We start from the raw sequence: 13083 nt of genomic DNA on the forward strand, positions 1-13083 counted from the left end.
CACGATAGTGGCGGGCAACTGGGTAGGTGTTATCCCCATGAGATATGGCTCTTAGATGTTGCACGATTCGTTGGTGTACCGGGAGTTTAGTACTACCAACGTATTTCAATGAACAAGGACATTGCAAGATGTACACCGCATATTCGGTTTTACAAGTTAATACCTGCGATATTGGATGTTCGACATCGCTAAATCCATCTTTGTATGTTTTGGTTTTAACACCATGGGTGCACGCCTTGCATGTCTTGCATTTGTAAAAGCCTTTGTTCGATTGCCACCAATTGCTCTTTTTGACAGGTTCAGGGTTGGTGTCCACTATTTGATCTTTAAGGGATGGAGCCCTGCTGTATGTTAGGGATACCCTTTTAGGTAATTCCTCACCTATGATAGGGTCTTTAATTACCAAAGGCCAATATTTATTGACAATCTTATAGTTGTCCTTAGATTGTCTACTGAATCCCGTTATGATTCTAAAATCAATCTTGTCTTTTTTGGCTTTATCCTCTACATTTCTGTCTAGGAGATTACCCTCTAGCAGTTCATCCCTAGAGAACATATTTGATTTGGCGATGGCTTTGTCAATCATATTAGTTGGGTATCCCCTCTCGAGAAATCTTTTCTTACTCTCACTTTGGGCTCTTTTCAGTTCAACAGGGTCACTGCATCCTCTTTTCATTCTTAGCATTTCCCCATAGGGGATGCTGGCTATGAGGTGCCTAGGGTGTGCACTGGCAGCGTGTAAACTACTATTCCCTGCCGTTTTTTTCCGATATATCCTGGTATGTAGACTATCATTTTTTACATACACCTCAGTGTCCAAAAAGGTTACAGTGTTTTGACTGAGGGTAGCAGTGAATCTAAGATTTAATTCATTGTTGTTGATGTTTGCAATAAATTTTTGCGCTGACTCCTCACTGCCCCTCCAAACAATAAACAAATCGTCAATGAAACGAAACCAGACAACAATGTTGTTCTCCATTTCCTCCAGGTATGTGGTTATGAGGACCAGCTCCTCCCAAGCCCCCATGTGCAGACATGCGAAGCTTGGGGAGAAGCTGGCCCCCATTGCCACACCCTGTACCTGACGATAAATCAAATTATTGAACATAAAGATATTGTTTGTTAAACAGAAATTCAACATATCCAACAACATGGAATTATGCGCATCACATTCCTCAGTTCTTCTAGACAATAAATGTATTACCGCTTCCAGACCCTGTGTATGTGTAATACTGGTATATAGCGATGTCACATCCAAAGCCATAAGCCAATCTCCTTGTTTCCAGTCAATTACTTTCATCTTCATAAAAAAATCACTGGTATCACGTATATATGATCTTAGATTCTGTAAATAGCCCTGCAAAAAGTAGTCTATATAGATTGAAGTTCGTTCCAACAACCTCCCTCTGGCCGAGATGATCGGTCTGCCAGGGGGTTTTAGAGGGTCTTTATGTATTTTGGGGATGAAATATATGATAGGTAGAACCGGATTGTTCACTTTTAGGTATTTAAATTCATCCCCACTGATCAATTTGGCAGTTTTCCAGCCAGTTAATTTTTGATGATATTCCACTTTGATTGAAGTTACTGTTTGAGTTTGGATGCATTCGTAACATTCTCTATCATTAATTTGAGAATAAGCTTCTCTGTCATAATCCATTTTCGTCATTAGCACTATATTGCCCCCCTTATCACTTCCTCTAACTATGATGTTTTTGTCCTTAGCTAGGCGGGCAATCAGTGCTTTGTATCCTTGTGTTAGCCTGTTGTATTTCCATTTAGGCATATTACTTTTGAGTTCCTTCAAGTCACTCACCACATTCTCATGGAATATATCAATGGAGTCTCTCGGGAGAACTGGGGTGAAGTTAGATGGGGGTTTGAAGGTGTAGTTGTCATTATCCTGTTTCCAATATCATCTACATCACCCATTCTGTTTATATCCTGTGTATTGTCATCATACCCAACTCCCTCTGTTTCCCATAGTTCCATTATGGTTCGAGTTCCTTGGCTCAATGTATCTCCCTGTTCAACATTAGTAGCTGTTGTTATTCTCTCTTTCTGTTTGGTTTTGGACGCGAAGAATTTGCGTAGTTTTAATTTCCTCACTGCCTTGTATATGTCACATCTAGTCGCTGGGTAATTAAAATTGCATTGTGGAGCAAACGACAAACCTAGATGTAAAATTTCTTCCTCATCTGTTGTAAACATTAAAGGAGTTAGGTTTACAATTGTTTTACTCTTACCTCCAATATTTGATTTTTTAATGAGGGCCTTTCAGCTGCTTGGTGGTGCTGGGCTACTCACGTCTATTTGGCGTCACTACAGACACATGCGTCATGACGGATGTACGTTCATTTACAGTCATCATTGAATGAACTTTGCTTTATATAAATACATTTCAAGATTACCAGCGGGGTCGGAAAAAACCATTGCCAAAGCCAGTAGCTCAGCCAGACCAAGAATTGTTGCTGTTGCCATTGCTTTTTTTATATGTGGTGTAGCAATTAAAACAATGTTAGCAATAGCAAGTATCTGTGAAACAGATAGCCTAATTCTGAGTTTCTTTTTGCAGGTTACAGTGACAGCAGTTGCAATAACCTTTGACAAACAGCAGGAATTACAGACGAATAAAAGTAACACAGACAAATTAATGCAGCGAGGTAATGGGTTATGGGAGTGAATAGGTGGGAGGTGTATTTTTAAAATTACATTACTTACATGTCAATGAAAATGACTACTTTCCATAGAAATTATTTTCAATATTTTAATGTCTTTAATCGAACATTTGTTGAATGAAACTACTTTCTGGAACACTGGTGGTTCCACTAATTGAGCCAAAACAATACCCAAGCCAAAATATGTGTTGCATATTGCCAATTTTGTAATAGCGTATAATAGTCAAAACATTTACATTTGAAAAGACACCTAGCTTAACAGATTTCTTATATTTTGTTTTTTAAACTCCTGTATTTGTTCCATGCTTTCTACTATAAAGTCATTTCATCTCGTACACATCGTAGTAACTTCACAACAACTGCCTTATATTTAAGGTGCATAATATTTCTGACATATATTTACCTTAATCATATATCATTTACGTGTCCACAGTATGGATCACAATGATAACATGTGTCCTCTTGTGAGTCCCGGATGGGATTTGATCCTCTCTTCCTTGGAGGTACATTCTTTCTCAACAGAGAACACCGTCTGCATGCATTGCCCAGAGTTTAGCTTATTCCAAACCTGGTGAGAAAATAGAAGCTGCTCCAGTTCATAACGGTTTTTGCGGCTGGTACCCCGGTCTCCCAACTTGTGCACTTCGTGCAATGTAGGAAAATGCATTAGGGAGCACCAGGGGTGTCATATATTCTTAGGAAGTCATGACAGGTCAAAGTGCAAAAATTAAACTGGGCTTTACGTGCCCAATTTGCAAAATGAGTTTACACCCCTTACACTAGTCTTCAGCAGCTTGCAGGAGGCTATTAAAGCAACGAGGGCGTGCTAAGAGGTTAATTATGTGATTTCAATATGGGAAACAAATGGTGTGTTGTGCCCCTTCTTCTACCCCTAGCATTCTGGAAAATTGACGTCCATGTAAACAAACATTGGCAATTGGTCTACCTTTATCCTTAAGCATTGTCAAAGGCATTACCTGCTCAGTCCCCCTAATTGCAGTTTTCTTGTGAAGGACATTATGCTTAAATAAATAGAAAATGCCCAAATTTGTCCTCTGCATTCCTTTAGCGTTTTGAAAAGCTGAATGCGGCAATAACATAAAGTAGGTTTTAAAGAAAATTTGCCCTTTAAAAAACATGTCCTCATTAAGCACACTAAGTAAAGTGTGCTGCTCATTTCCTCTCCTAAAAACGTAGGGGGCATGCGGTAAACTGAGTGAACTCGACAACCTGCTTGGGCCTTGGGCTCCATCTACGTTGTGTAGAAACTTGAGGCAGGTGGGCTTGGACAAGTCGCTTCCGGGTATGGTAGTAATCAAATTACATATCTCTCAGGGTTATTATTGAAAGCTCTGTTGATGTCTGTACCGCCACCGCACTAGATCATCCCCTTTTCTTTCTCTTCTGCCGCCTTTTGAAGGAGCATATCCTGGCACAGCAGCTCCCCTGGGACACCGGCAGCAAAAGCTTTTATTACTACTACAGCACTACTATTTTGGTACCAGCAAATATGACACTGTCCTAAATGAGCCCTGATTCAGAAGCAGGATGCAGCCATTTCCTGAGCTGCAGTTTTCAGCCACAAACACAACTGGGAATTGGATCAAAACTTGGAACTCAATTAATACTAAACATGTTGCAGCCTTATTGGACTCATGTGATGTATTGCTTCTGCCCAACTAAATAGCCACACCACATATTATGCCCCCTTTCGCTTTAACAATGCACTGTTGATATAAGGAGATCCAACAGTTGCATATCTGTGTCGTCTAGGGGTAAAGAAGTTGGTGCAGCCCATGGACCCAATAAGATTATTTGTAATGAGAGCTCAATTTCAATACCAAAGATTAGTGATAAGTGTTTCTGAACCAACTCCCAAAGGGGATGTAGCAGTGAGCATTCAAAAAACATGTGTTGATGAGTGCCGGAGACCAAATTGCAATTCCAACAAAGATCATTATCTCTAAGCTTCAATTTATGCAAACGAGCAGGGGTCCAATGCAGAAGATTCAATGTAAAAAAATTGGATAGAATAAGAGAAGGAGAAATGTTATTCCTTAGAGAAAACTTCCCAATCAACTGCCAGGTCTCTTGTGAAATATGTTTAAAAATGTCTTGTTCAAAATGATGAGACCATTTATTCTGTGTGATTGTAGACTGCGAAGGCAATGGAGCGGATAAAAACGTATATATTCTTGAGGCAGTATGACCTGACCGAGACAAAGGGGTATTTTAGAAAGGGCAACCTTTAATTTCAGAAAGGAATAACAATCCATACTATTAAGATTAATATTGTCTAGCTAAAGAGGAAAAGGTAATAGGATCATGATTGCAATCATAGAGATCTTTGACCAACGTAATACCTTTATTAGCCCAGGAAGATCTGGTAACTTGTCTCCCTCAATGAAGCAGCTGTCCTCATCTATCGCTCGTCCTCTCTTCTCTTGCTTTCTTTATCTTCCTGCTTCCTATTCTCTACTTTTTCTTTTTCTCTTTCATTCTTGCTTTTATTGGGTTGTCTTACTTTTCTAAGCAATGCAACGAGTTTTATCCAGATATGATGATCTTTTACATATAATATTTATTTACATATATTATATTTCTTTAAATGAAATGATCAGCTATTTATGGTTCACAATGCTTAGTTGTATTGCATTTTATTATAATTGAATTGGAACAATAGAACAAAAAACAATGCATTGTCGAATTTTGAGTTTACTCCATTATTCAAATACTTTTCTGGGTTCCTGTCCAGGACATGGCCTCCTTCTCTTTAAAAAGAGCCATTGTTTAGGGTTTGATGCTGCAAAATGATGTGCATGCTCAAATTGTATAAAACCCGTAAGGACCAAATTCTGGACACAGCTTTGTTAAATCAGAGTTCTGATTAGCCCTTGAAGGTCTAAACCATGACCTAGGCAGAGCTATGAGAAAGGAGAGCTGAAGTGCACCTTTAGTCAGATGTACATGAATGTGCAGGGGAGAGGATGACTATAGATAGAATAAGTTAGTAAATTATTCAACCCTTAAAAGAAATTTTTGATGAAATGACATGCCAAGGAAATCCTGGCTGCTATAACAATTGATGTAATAAACAAGAACTGAGCAAAATTGCATTGATTCTGCCAACAAGTGCGGGACAAAAAACAAACCTACTCGGAGTAGACTCAAAGTGGATAAACAACACATCTGCCCTAGCACTCACTATCCTACCCAGATAAGATATTTTTTCTGAGAAATTATTTTGAAGGCAAAGCACAGAGGATGACAATATGCAGTATATTTCATTGCTACCGCTTAACCTGCAACATAAGAAATATTTTAGAACCTTAGTGAAATTATAAGAAGGTTTATTCAAAATTAAACATTCTTACTGAATGCAAAACTAATTTGAATTTAAATCTGCATGAATAATGTATAAAAATAAAGCCAATTACCACAGATAATAATAAGAAGACAATTAGCCATAAACAAAATATAGTTCACTATTGAACTAGCTTAAATCTGCTTCCTGTGTTTTTACTGTCTGTTGGACTTCGGTTTTGCTTTGGGCACTTTGCCACTGCTGTTCATTGCCAAAGTGCAAATGCTCCCACTGTAAATTGTTGTTATGGACTGGTGATTCCATGATTGGCATATTTGATTTACTAGTCAGTCCCTAGTACAGTACACTGTGTGTGCCCCAGGATTGTACATCAAATGCTGCTGGTGGGCCTGCAGCACTGATTGTGCCACCCACATAAGCAGCTTGTAAATGTAACTCAAGCCTGCCACTGCAGTGTCTGTGCGCAGTTTGGTACTGCGATGTCGACCTGGGGCCCTAACCTTCCCTTTTCTTACATATGAGTCACCCCTAAGGTAGGCCCAAAGTACCCCTGGCTATCTGTCCCATGGGAGAGAATGGGAGTCGATTTATAACGTCTTATAAATATAACTTCCTATTAGGAAAAGATAGGAAGATAAAGTTTAGTATGCCTGAACTCTGGATGTAAAGATGCATCTTTTAGTAAGAATGCTTTTTACATCCTGTGTTTGAAAATACCAATTTTCGAAAGTAGGTATTTTCTTGCTTAGCAATGCTGTGTGCCTCTGCTAGGTTTGTGTATTGACTGTCTGGCTTTCAAGTGACTGGGGATGTGCATTCTGGTCAGACAGAGGGTTGAGGTGTGTCCTGCCTTTCCAGGGTGAGTCTGAGATGGGCTGAATAGGCCTGGGCTGCTTTCAGAGTAGGGGAGGAGATTTATTTTGCACCGGAATGGGCCCGGTCTTCCCGGGACCATGCTGTCTCCACCTCCTGCCAGGAAGCTGCACCATAGAGGACAGAACTGGTTTTGGCTGGGCATAGAGCTTCCAGAGAAACAAGGATTTTGTGCTATAAAGAGTGGGGCCTACACTCCTGTACTGTAGACCATTTCGGGAATTCAAGAGGAACCTTTGCCAAGAAGAAGAGCTGAAGAAACTGAGGAGAAGTACTGCCCCTTTTGCAGTGTGCTGTCTGGGGTTGGCCTGCAGGGGTGTTTCTGCCAAGAACGTTGCTGTGTGCTGTGTCTCCTGCTTAAGGAAGATCTCCAAGGGCTTGACGTAGAGCTTGTCTCCTGTTTTGGAAGTCTCAGGAATACAAAGACTTTACCCCCAATTCCCATGAACGTCTTTGATGGGAGTTCTGACATGCCAGGAGGTGTCTCCTCCTGTTCTGTGCCTCTGGAGGTTGTTCCTTTCTGTCGGACGCATCGCCGAAAAACTTGACCCAACACCTGCCCGTGGCTCAAGAAATCGCTGCACGTCACATTGAGTGTACCAATCTATGAAGGCCAAGATCACTGCTCTGATTCCGACGCAGGCCCTGATGTGTGCCTGCACGAACCATCGCATCGTCCTAAAATCATTACGCATTGCATCGAGGGGCCAGGTCCTCCCCACGCAGTAAGAAAACCGATGCATCACCTCTCCACAGGAACCGATGAATCGCCTCCACTGTGCAGCAGTAAGGAACAGACGCATCATCTCCCCTGGAGCAAGGAACCAACGCATCACCTTCCCCTTGTTTAAGGAACCGACGCATCACCTTCCCTGCGACCCTTTTTGTTTGTGTGCGTGATGCATTCAAGGTACTTCGTGTGAAAAGTGTTGCAACTGCAATTGGCTTTGAACAGAACTGTTTCTACCTTTTGAAGGTCATATTTGTATTAATGTATGGTGGATTTTTGTCGTTCTAGTCTTGTTTGGTTTAGATAAAAATTACTTATTTTTCTAAACTGGTGTGGTGTCCATTTGTAGTGTTTTCACTGTGTTACTGAATGTGTGCAAAAATGCTTTACACACTGCCTCTGAGATAAGCCTGTCTGCTCGTGCCAAGGTACCAAGGGGGTGAGCAGGGGTTATTTTAGAAGTGTATCCCCCTTACCCTGACTAGGAAGAAGGGTCCCTACTTTGGCAAAGGTACCTACCTCTGCTAACTAGAGACCCCTATTTCTAACACAGTACAAGAAAACATCACCATGAAATTATTCTCATTTCAGCTATTTTATGAAAAGAAAAAATACAGAAGCGAAAAATACGCATAGGAAACTTGTTTGTGCGATTTTAAAAAAGGCACATTTTCTTCAGCAGCTTTTATGTGCATGTCAATGCAAACACGCAAAGGCCCAGTAAACCTGAGGCCTAGTTATGCTAATTTAATCACACACAAATGACCAGCTACCACCATTGACTGCTACAGTAGTTGTCACTGCAGTAGAGCCAGTGTGGTTTTCTTCAACTTTCTAATCCAGCTTTTAACTTTTTTTTTAATTAAGTGAACTAAACATTATTACTTCTGTCAGCTGCTTTCTACGTTTCTGCACTGTTAATGAAAAACTGACTGGAAATATCAGAGGATTGCCATAGGGTTACAACTCTCAGACGCCAATGAAAGTTGACCCAGTCATGGTACCGTCAGAGGCTACCCCTGTATTCTTGATTCTGCAACAGCTGGGAAAATACATACTAGACCGGTTTGTTTCCCAAGTCATTCTATGGATTAGAAGAGCCAAACAGTAATGCTAAAACCCATTGCACACTATTTGTCTCCGATTTATATTCTAATAAAATAATTGAAAATCTCCGTAGATTAGCAATATCAGTGGACTCTTTAAAAGCGGAAGGGCAGCAAGACAATGTCGTCCAAGACAAGTAATGGAATAGTAATAAGTGCACTTGTTATGTAACAGAGTACATAAATATCTGAAAGAGACCATTAGTTATGGATTCCTTACCTTAGCATTACACCCAGGCGTAAGACTGGATCTGGAGAAATTGTTTCGTAGCAGTACCCCTGCGCGTCAGTAGGTGGCGGCGGTCTACTCTGCGTTGGTCGTTGGCATCGTGATCGCCGGGATTTCATCGCAGTATCTTCTTAGACGCCGCCCTCGCACGCTGACGTCAGTTCTTTCTTTTTCCTCGCCAGCCAGGCAGATCCAGAGAGAGCGGTACCTCTAGTCACTTTTTGATAACTATTTTTTGACTTTTGTTGACTTCTTTTCGATTTGTTCGACTCTTGGTGCACGTAGGGATGTCCTGTCCTCAAACCGACTTCAAGGCATGCGACTCCTGTCGTATATTGATGCCGGTTACGGACCCGCACATCGTGTGCCTTTGTGCTTGGAGCGCGACCACCACCCCGAGTCGTGCTACGGCTGCCGTGCCATGAACTCGAAGTCTTTGCGGGAGCATCCCAAAAGTTTCTCGAGGCCCGGCAATCCGCTCCGTGCTGCTCGAGGTCCTGGTCGAGAGGGAGGTCGCAGGAACGGTCGCGGAGCCATTACCACCACTCCTCGTCGAAGTGTTAGTCTTTGGGTAAGTCGAAGCACAAAAAGAAGGCGAAGGAGCATCGTCACTCTTCCCGTTCCACCCGTCCATCGGGCAGCGCCGGTTGTGGACGGTAGTTGGCCGGCTCCGCCCGCGGAACCTGTTGGGTCGACTCGGAGTCTCCCTCCCTTCCCGGGAGCTGGAGCATCCCCTGCACAACTTCATGGTTTTTACGAAGCCCTCTACTCGATCTTTGGGCAGCCCGACTCCGCCGGCGCGTCTTTGGCCCCACAGACTTAGCTAGGGGCTCTAGGCCTCCGATGCCAGGGTCCTCGGTCCCCCAGTGATCCAGGCCTGGATCTGAATCGGCGCCAGTCGACCTTACGACACCTCTGGCATCTAATCCACTGACGACACCTCCAACCCCTTGATGCTGGTTGTGTCCCCAGCCGGCGTCGACCCCCGGCCTCTTTCCTGACCTGGACACGGAGCCAGACCGGCGTTGACTGACACCGGATCCGGCGCAGAGTGCTACTTTTATGCCAGTATTCTATCCTGGCGTTCCTTATCGCCCTGAGTGGCAGAAGGAAGAGAACTGGGAGGGGTCTGGTGAACCTTTAGCTGACCAGTTGAGTGAACCGGACTGGAGAGATGAATTGGGTGATGCCAGTGGTCCGGATAGTTTCCCAGACCCTGGTATGCTTTCTCCCCCCACCTTGGCTACCAAGTAGGGAGCCTCATAGGCAGTGGTGTTGCGTTGGGCAACTGAGGCCTTAAACCTTGAGCTTCCTACGCTACGGTGGCAGTCAGGACTAACCTCCTGACAAGGTGCTTCAACCACCAGCGGCCTCTTCAGAGCCCTTCCTGAAGTTCAATTAGGCCCTTACTGACATCCTTCTGGGCGCCTGGTCCAAGCCCAGCACAGCGGCTCCTATGGATAGGATGACTGCCCAAAGCCACCACCAGACCGACCCAGATCTCCTCTCCCAACACCCTACTCTGAGAGCTTGCTGGTCCTAGCATCTGCGTCTAAGGGCACATTCCCTACTGCTCCCCCAGATGACGATGTTTTCTTCCGCCAGCTTGGGACTGCGGTCGGTGTACATCGCATGTCTTTTGGGCTGTTATTCCCACTCTGTGTGGGATACAGTTGCGCAGGTGCTGCCACAGTGTCCGGAGGAGGCCCGAGCAACTGTCTCCCACGCAGTCACTAAGGGTAGAGGTGCAGTGAAGTTCAACATCAGGTGTGGGCTGGACACCGCCGACTCGCTAGGCAGAACAACTTACACATCGGTAGCATGGTTGCACCCACTTTTTGCTGAATTGCTGATGTGCTTTGATTGAGTGTGCCCTGGGCTCCTGCTAATCAGGTACCCAGGGCCTATGTTCTTTCCCTAAAACTGCATTGAAGCCCAAACCTAATTAGCATCTCTGGCCACAGGTCAGCCCCTGGTAAATGGTACCACGGGTACCCAGGGCATTGTGACCAGATAAGGCCTCTAAAGGCTGCAGCACTTATTGTGCCACCCTTAGAGGGCTTCTACTCAGACACTCACACACTGCCTTTGCAGGCTGTGTGTCTTGGTGCAGAACAAAGTGAAGAGTCAACTAGGCTCACATCCCTGTGTGCCATGCCTACAAACCACTGCCCTGGTATAGATCAGTCACCCCTCTAGGTGGGTGCACTCTACCAGTGGTGAGGGTACAGGTGCATGAGCCCTGTACCCCTACAGTGTCTAAGTCCATTCTTAGACATTGTAAGTGCAGTGCTGCCATTAAGAGTATATGGTGCTCGGAGTTTGTTAGTATGAACTCCACAGCACCATAATGGCTACACTGAAAACTGAGAAGTTTGGTATAAAACTTCTCAGCACATTAAACCCAGACTGATGCCAATGTGGGATTTAATAAAAAAATGCACACAGAAGGCTTCTTAGAGATGCCCCCTGAAAACTAAACCACCACTAGTATCCAGGCTGAGTGGCTTCTTTCAGCTGCCACCACCAGATATGTTTCTGGACCCCTGGGTCGAGAACCTGCTGCTCTCTGGGGCCTCAAACAATGCACATCCTGGGATGAGGTGCCAAGCCTCCTCCCACACGATGGGCAGGGTTCACGAAGGGGAAGCTTAAAAGCTTGCTGACTTTGTGAGCTTCCCGAGGCCAAGTGCTGTTTTTAGTAACTGGTCCCGACTGGTTCTGACCCTCACTTTGGGTGGGAGATCCAGCAGCAAAAACCAGTGAGGAAGAGAGGTGTCCCCACCTCTGCCAACTCCACCCCTCAGGTGGGGCAGGCGAGGTGAAGCCCAGCTCTATGTCCACGCCATCTTGAAGATGGGGGACTCAGCCAACCAGGGAGAGGCACATGCCCCCCTCCCACTGGAGGGTGGCATAATATGGGGTGTACCCACCCCAGGGAAGGGACCCATTGGTCCCTGCCTTTTACCTACCTGTAACACCCCTGGATCTAGTTTTTAAGGGCACCCTGAACCTTGCTTCCTCAGATCCAGACAAGAAACAAGAAGAAAAGAAGAAGGACTGAACAGCTGTGCAGCAGCTAACAAGAAGAAGACGCCCACTGACTTGGCCCCAGCCCTACTGACTTGTCCCCCCCTCAAACCTGCTCCTGCAAAATCGCGGTGTGTCCTGCAGCCAGCATCCTCAAAAACCCTGACGGATTTGCCTGCCTTCACTTCCAAAGACTGCTTCTCCCGTGAACATCAGATTTGTTCAACTGCAACTTCTGACAGCAGCCAGAAACCGCAAATCCGCCCCACTCTGCACCCGCCGTCCACGGCACAAGCTTGAGTGGGCAAACACCACGAGGAGGTTACCCTGGTGATCCTGAACCGAGATCCGTCAACCCTTGACCTGCCTCTAGCCTCCAGCCAACACCTGCAGTCTAAATCGAGAAGGTCCCCCTAACTGTGACCAGGAGTTGGTAAGAAGATCCGACCCAAAGGCACCCCTGCACCCGACACCCCACGGCCTTGTGTGCCCAAACCAACTGTGCCTAACCAACCCCTAACTTCCCAACTTATCACTCGAAGTGGTGGTCGCACCCAGAAGTCCTTCTTCTCCCTGTCTGCAGTGCTTTTGCAAACCAGAAGTTCTCCATTGGAAACAACAAGGCATCCGACGTCAAAACAGCACCCTGCACCCAGCCGCCCTAGTGCCGCTGAAGGTGTAACAAGAGTGCATCACTGACCCTGGGGGACCCCTGAGTCTACCCCCAGAACCACAACTCACACTACCGGATACTTACCTAAAAACTGATAACCATATATTGTCCTCCATAGGATAACATTTACACTTTTTCCTGGAAAGGTTTCAAAGTGTGGAGTTTTGAACCCTAAAGAAATTCTTTCAGATTGTACGGTTTAGCAAAAACGCTAATACTCACCTGTTCACAGGAAATCTCCCAGTGCTGCATCCAAGCATACAGCACTGAGTAAGAAAAGTAATCCAAAAGTAACTTACCTGGTATTTTACTGAAAACCCCATTCAAGTCTATGTTCTGTATTTACAAGTGATTGCATTTCTCTGAAACAATACTGTAAGTCAAACCATAGTACATTTACAGTTGAACTGTTTTACAATCAGCATTTACTACTGTAAAG

General features: G+C 44.5%; 1 protein-coding gene across 6 annotated transcripts in view; it reads left to right on the top strand.

The window, feature by feature from the left end:
* C2CD5 (C2 calcium dependent domain containing 5) overlaps positions 1–13083 on the top strand; it is a 915439-nt gene that overhangs the window by 628206 nt on the left and 274150 nt on the right. For all 6 annotated transcript variants that reach the window (XM_086920391.1, XM_086920370.1, XM_086920386.1 and 3 more), the window contains one exon: positions 2576–2663. In XM_086920391.1, the coding sequence (XP_086776517.1) occupies positions 2576–2663 (88 nt within the window). The remainder of the gene's footprint in view (positions 1–2575; positions 2664–13083) is intronic.

Source organism: Lissotriton vulgaris, chromosome 1_1 (assembly GCF_964263255.1).
Source record: "Lissotriton vulgaris chromosome 1_1, aLisVul1.2, whole genome shotgun sequence".
NCBI classification, from domain to species: Eukaryota; Metazoa; Chordata; class Amphibia; order Caudata; family Salamandridae; genus Lissotriton; species Lissotriton vulgaris.